At 42.9% G+C, this 7,188-nt stretch overlaps 1 protein-coding gene across 1 annotated transcript; it reads right to left on the reverse strand.

Annotated features, from left to right (window-relative positions):
• Nucleotides 1-1,204: 1,204 nt before the first annotated feature.
• TMEM169 (transmembrane protein 169) lies at nucleotides 1,205-3,621 on the reverse strand. The gene is made up of 2 exons (XM_009274969.1): nucleotides 3,318-3,621; nucleotides 1,205-1,827 (listed from the first exon to the last, which is right to left on the reverse strand). The coding sequence occupies exons 1-2, from the start codon at nucleotides 3,619-3,621 to the stop codon at nucleotides 1,205-1,207; spliced, it is 927 nt and encodes a 308-aa protein (XP_009273244.1).
• Between the last annotated feature and the right edge of the window lie 3,567 nt (nucleotides 3,622-7,188).

Genomic DNA, 7,188 nt, shown 5'->3' on the forward strand with positions numbered 1-7,188 from the left:
TATGAAAATGAGACATGAGGGGAGGAGGGTATATAATCCATTGGTCTTCCATATAATTAACGAGGAAGTGTGTTGGGGATGCAGATTTCCAGAGCTGAGGCACTAATGCAGTTTGCACTGGCACTAACAGACACAGGCTCAGGGACACCCGCGTTCCTAAAGTGAAGGTCCAGCAGCTTTTCCATAAGAGCAACTTGAAAAACAGAATGACCATTTCAATGAGACCTTCCCATCCCAAGCACCTTCCACTCCACTTCCCTAAATACAGGTGCTGCCAGTCCACACTTGCATTGCAGTGACATGCAAACTGATCCCCTTTCCTCAGAGCAGATGTTTCTTCCCTATAATGCAACTGTTTGCACTGCACACTGCATACGACTCCTGTAGCCCATTTCTTCCTAGCAGTACACCTATCAAGAGATCAAATGCAGGTGTGTCCTAAGCACCTATCTGTGCACCTACAGTCTCCTGAGGGTGCTTGGTGACAGGCCCATCAGGTCGCTACACACCACATTACAAAGCAAGCCCTACTCTTCCATCATGTGATGGGTGCATTTCAGGTCAGCATAGAGCTCATGTGCCTTTGTCGGAGGCTATGCTGTCCTCTCCCAGTGAAAGGCTGGGCACCACTATTGTAGTGGTCTATTTTTCAAACTCTGACAGAGTCTAAGCAATTAGGCTACCTGGAAGGTTTGCTTGTTTGTCGGAAGGACTGGAAAAGAACCCTTTCTAGGAAAACTGCAGGAACATCACGTTTTGCAATTTAGCCTTCACCTCTGAATGATTTCCTAGCTCCTGAAGGTCATCCCCCAAGTAGAGACTTCTTTTCACTGAGTCGACAGGTCACTGTTATGTCCCATTCCCTAAAAGTAAAGTTTAACTTTACAGAAGTGGACTTTTCAGCATATATCTCTGCCATGCCACAAACAGCCCAAGCCCCACAGACCTGGATTTTCTCACCATTCACAGAAGTTGTCATTAGCTAAAACAGATGACAAATCCTTGGAGAGCCATGCACTTCCCCACCCAGACCACATGAAGCTAGCACATTTGCATTCTGTGACATTTAAAGAGCACTCCCAGCCCAATATTTTATTCATTAAGTTTGTGTTTAAATATATATATGTATATAAAAAAATCAGTGTGATATTTTCTAGGTGAAAACCACTCGCATATGACCAAAATAGTCAGCCAGGGCAAAGGCTCAGACTGCCGAGGTCTCAACCCCCTGTGCAGAGCTCTTGCCAGAGAGACTACCTGAGATATTGTCAGAATCTAGCAGCTCGACAACGCTGTATGGAGAACAATCCTCCAAACCCAGCTTGCTGCAGAGCCAGCCACAGAAGCCCTTCTCCATATCCCTGACAGCATGCCACCAGTACCCAAAGGACCATGCTACCTGGGCCACAGCCGAGTACAGGCCTAGGGAAAAAGACACAACCATAATTATAATTGGGTAGAAGATGATCAAAAAGGGACAAAAGGTGATTTTGTGCCAGAAGGTCCTCTCTTCATTGTACACCAAGAAGATATTGTACCATGTAATGGTTCCATAGTAGAATGAAACCACAAAGGACACTACAAAAATGATGGGGAGGCAGATGATGGTCCAGAGGACGATGTGGGGTCCTCTGTCCAGCCCAACATCACATTTCTTCTTCTTCTCAGGTATGTCCTCTTTAGGAGGTTCCTTTGACTTAGCCAGTTCCTGCAGCTCTTTGTCCGTTAGCGTGACGTGGATGTCCACCATCTGACCCTTCTTCTTTCCCCTGGTGATTGTTCCAGTCAAGGTGACATATCGGCTGTCTAAAGGCATGTTCCAGACACCTACGAACACAGATAAACTCATCTACATTAGATTTATTTTCTGTATGGAGTATTTTGTGTAAAACCCCAAAGACCCCAAAGACAATTAGATAGTGCATATGGAGTTACAGTTAAATTAAAAAAAGATGGAACGCGAGAAGCAATGCAGTATAAAGAAGATTATCACAGAAGAAAATGGAAGAAGAGCTAACAAGGGAGAAGACAGGAATTCCAGATGACAGAAATCACAAGGGAGAAGACTCCAGCATCTGCACTGGGGACAATATGTGAAGGGAAAGTGCTGCAGGAGTATATGAGAAAGAGATGAGACAGAGCAATTGAATAAAAAATGGTATGCCTATTTTCTCTGGTACCCTCATGGATTTATTCCTGAATAGCATGGACACTTGGGGTGAATTAGATAAATACGACTAAAACTCTTGTTCTGGAATAAGCGCATCCACACATGGAGTTATACTTGAATAGCTAATATTTCACTTTACATTTGCACTGTATCTCAATGCAAATTAATTTTCAAAGTTTAGAAAATCCTTATAAACTCTTACATAATTATATTTGCATTTTAAGGGATCAACAAAGGCACCAAACAGGAAAGTGCTGGGATGTGTGTTAAAGTCACAAACAGACTGCCTTAGCTTCCAACTGACATTGGTTTAGGATGGTCCCTGCAGTGGCACTGGCCATAAACTTGTCTAGGGGGCTAAAATATGCTTCCTCCTGGTCTTAATTCTGACTAGCTTGGAAGGAGGTCTTCAGAGGCTCTTAAAAGGAGGCTGAGCAGTTTGAAGTGGCCCACAAAAATAGGAAGGCAGCAGATAAGCCATGAGGATAGGGGTTGGGATCATGGGGGAATCTTGTGCGGCCGATGGACCAGGCACATGCATTCACATTTAAGCCCCTCTCAGCCTGCACTGCTGACTCGCAAGAGGATTAGCCATAGGACCTGCCTCCCACATTTGTTCCCTGCAAGGGTATCCAGGACAGACATCAGAAGTGAAAGTGGCTCCAAGATGCCCCACGATGACTTTGCCAAATAATCACTCTTAAAGAGGAAGCTGTGCTGAGAATATGCAAACAGAAGGCAACAGCAAATCCTAGATAATGAGTAAAACTCCCTATCACAGGTAGAGCCACTAAATCCATCTATTTCCATCCTTTCACTTAACAGGCAGTTGTTTTAGGCATGGACGGGGCCTTGATCACAGCATCATTGGCTTAAAGCGTGCTCAGCATTTTTCTGGATCAACCCCAACCAGCACATACATTAAAACTCTAAGTGCGGCAACAACCAACCTCTGTAAAGAACTGCAGGAGACACCCCAAATCAGCTTGTAATGCTTTTTATTTCAGAGCGTTTTCATGTATGAACTCAAGCTCTCCTTGCCTGCAGTCTTGGAAAGGGTTGGTCCCACAGTCACTTCTCTTTGACCTCAGTGCAAGCTGGCATCAAAAAAAGTTTATGGAAAGTGGATGTTCCCAGGAATACATACCATCTGCCATGGACTGACCCAGGAACTTGGAGCCTTCCTCAGAGCTCCTCTCCCCTCCTTCTTCATCCGCCTGTTCTTCTTCCACCTTATTCTCGTTCTCTGACCGATACACTATTATTGACTCGGGACGGGACTCTTTCTTCTTCTTTTTCCTCCGGTCCATAGTGGCTTCCCCATCAAAGGTGACAGTGGTTGCCACAGCCCTTCTCACGGAGCCACGGCGAGGGCTCTGGCTTCCAGACTTGCTCTCTTTCTGCATGGTCTCCCCCATCCTGCTGCTGCTCTCAAGCACCTCACTTGGCATCTTGTAGCACTTGTTTCCAATCTAACAGCTCCTGCACTTAGAAGTCATTGATTAGACAACAGTCCCATGGATGCTTTGTTTTGGTAAGGTGTCCCACTGCTGACATCCAAACTATGCACTCCATTCCCAGCCTAAAATGAGAGAGAAGGCTGAAAAAGTGTCTTTTTCTTACCAAGCAGAAAAAAATGCCAGACTTTTCCTATAAAGGGTTACTTCCAGCTGGCTTAAATGTCATCAGAAGATCCTTATTACTGTCTTGAACATCAATTTTATTACATGGATACATGTTTTGTAATATCACCTAATCCTGATTCTCAGGTTCCAATTTTAAATATAACAAACCAAAGCTATTGGAAAAGGAAAGAGTATTAACATTTATAAGAAGAGATTAAACAAGCACAGCTTACTGGGTGATTTTAACATTCCTCTGCAATGCTGGAAGCAAACAGAAGACAACAGTTTTGGCCAACATGCATGAGAATGAAGAAATGAAACCACAGACGAAAAAGAAGTTGTCTGATTTAAGGGACTGGCCTAGATTAGAGACAACTGCAGCAGGAGCACTGCGCTCGTCCTGCATTACAACAGCTATATTGGTGCCAGCCTTTCTCATTTTGAGTGTCTTCTGATTTACTGCTCATTGCAAGGATATTACAAAAAGTAATCAAATTATGTCAAAATGAATGATGTTTCAAACCTTACCAATTTAGCATTATGTAGTGCTGTCAGGCCTTAAAAATATAGTATACACAGTGGATTCAAAGCAAAATTAATATTAAGATGACTTCACTGGGGAGGGAATTGGAATTGGAAACCACAGTGGTCTTCTGATTGTGCAGGGAAAACAACCCAAATCTTCACAAATCTTTGTAACACATATAAGGGCTTAGTTTTTTACTCCTCATTCAAGCAAAATCAACAGCAATATCAAGTGACACTGTTATCCATGGGAAAGCTGCCTAAGTAAAAAACATATAATTAAACATGCATTGAGGCAGACGAATCCTGCTCCATGAACATGGAAGATGCAGGATTAATGATTCTCAAATTTCATAACATTTAAGAAACGCACTCTGCCAAGTATTCATGAAATATTTAAGTACGGATCTGAATACACTGAATAATATTTTAACAACACTGAAGAGCACTTTTGAACATTTATATTTAAAAGAATGCACATGACCAATAATTAAGCTTCTACCTAGTATCTGAGTCACCTCTTTAACAGGAAACTAAGAAACACAGTTATCATAATTTATAGCCCACACAATGCTGGGAAATTGTTTTACTTGAACAGATGCTAGAAAAAAGCTGAGCATTTTTGGATTTGGCAGCATGGTCTTGGTCTTCCCACAGATACAAGATTTTGCTGGTTTGTTTTGAAATTTGTTGCAGAACTTTAGATCAACTATTTATGCCTCGTACACTCTCTCTCTCACACACACACACACACACACCCCTTTTAATTGTATCACTTTAACACCTAAGACTGGGGCCAGTTGGCTCTATGTGGCTTTAAAGAACTCAACAATTCAGATTATTTTTTGCATTATAGAAAATAAATCTTCCCTGGTGATCAGAAGACACATAAAATGGAATTCAAAAAATCAAGATTCGGCATACCCCAGAAGTTGGACTACGTCTAAATCACTGGGCAGGGAATATCTCAGCTAGCTCTGCACCATGGCTGGGAACAGACTGTTTAGATTGCCATCTGAGTTTACACCTGCCATGCAAAGATGTACGCCTAAATTTGCAGACATACTGGAAAACAGCTCTATAATATACTAAATTTACTGCAAATACTGTCCCCTCACTGCAGTGTCAAGTGTTGCACTTTAGAACTACATAGAAGCAACTCGGTTTAAATATTCCACTGTTGCTCAAGGGAAGCAAGAACAAAGAGGGGCAGTGATGATGAATGCCCTAGTCTGGTGTACCAAATAAGTGTGGTTCAGTGTGTGGGTTGTCCGAGATCACTGCCTGTGCATTCTCCTCCCATCCCAAAGTCCAAACCCAACAGAGAATGGAGCAAAAAGAAGGGAATTTTGCCCCCTTTGGGTCTCTGGGAGAAACACCTCATCACCTCCACCCCCTCAAAAAAAAAAACAAAACGTAAATGAGGTAATGAGAAGCAATTCTCAATACAGTGCTTGTACCTCGTCTGCCTGAGGAACGTGGCCTTTACACCTGCTTGGAAGCAGCATGCAGATAGGCAGTTTTCCACATACCATAATATAAAAGATGAATGGGATATGCAAGAAACTTCACAGTGAAATCTAATGCTTTGCTTTGTACTTCCCCTTTTTAACTCCAAAGCAAACCATCCCGACTTCAAAGATAGCAAGCTCTGGCTCTTAACATGTTAATATTGGCAGGATTCCGAGATCTCTTCACATTCATTGGAATTCACGTAAACTTTTGTTCAGTGTTTTTTAAAAATGTCTTTATGGGGAAATGGAATAAATTTGTTCCACGGAATAAACTCACTCTTTGTAGTAAATTCATCCAGGAGGTACAATAGGCTTTAACATTTGTCTCTGAGGATCAACAATAAAACTTCATGTTTTGCCTCTATGAAATCCTAAAATCACCTGATTGAGCCTAATGAGCCCCTGAGACAACAGTGAGATTCCCCTCCCAGAGGTGGTGAAAAGAAAGCAGGCCTGCAGTCACAGAGAAGCCAAAAGCATCACTGCTGGGATGGTCTACTAAAAGTCTGGAGACAGGGAAGTTAATTTGGAATTAGATCCCCAAAGTTCCTGGCTGTAGTTCCATGCTCAGTCCTTACTGCCTTGAAAAGGGGACGACTTGCCAGTAACATGTAAAAATAACCCAAAGCTACAGGCAAAGATTTGTCCTTGAGCTTTTTTTTCTTAGAAGTTTATCCAGCTGTGACCTTGGTTAAACTCACAGTAGATGATAAGCTAATGTCAGTTCTCGGTGTGATGCCAAAGCCTAAAGGACTATGTCAACCTTGACTATGTGAGGAGGAGCAAGGTGATGTTACTTTTGAATCTGGCACAGATAGGATAGCTACTGGAAACCTGTGTCCAGTTCTTGTGCTCGCTGGGCAGGCAGGATGCTGATTAATGACCAGAAGATGCCTATGATACCTGAATTATTTTGCTATGTCTGACGTTCCCACCCCCACTACAGCAGCTATTGCCACTGTGAGTTACCACCAGGACTAGAAACACCTCAACAACAGGGTTATCAAGTGGTGGCAGCTCAGTTTCTTCTTCTCTTGCTCCTGAGCTGAGAAGAGGGGAGGGAATGGGCAATGGGGGCAAGCCCCTAAGAAGCGCCATTGCTGTGGCTGGGTCAGAGCCCTTGGGATAAGGAAATGAAGGAGCCCAGATTATTGTGTTTAAGGCACAAGGAGGTAAAATCTGATGTCAGTCTGTCTACATCAGAAACAAAAACATGGTGAAGAAGATCCCTCTGATCCAGCAGAGGAGGATGCAGTAAGATAAAAAGCTGAAAGATAGAAATACAGGGCAGACGTTAGGTGTTTTAACAAAGTGGGTAGGTGTCACTTGATATACATCATGGAGGGCTGTGGAG

This window comes from Aptenodytes forsteri, unplaced genomic scaffold (assembly GCF_000699145.1).
Source record: "Aptenodytes forsteri isolate BGI_AS27 unplaced genomic scaffold, ASM69914v1 Scaffold255, whole genome shotgun sequence".
Lineage (NCBI taxonomy): Eukaryota > Metazoa > Chordata > Aves > Sphenisciformes > Spheniscidae > Aptenodytes > Aptenodytes forsteri.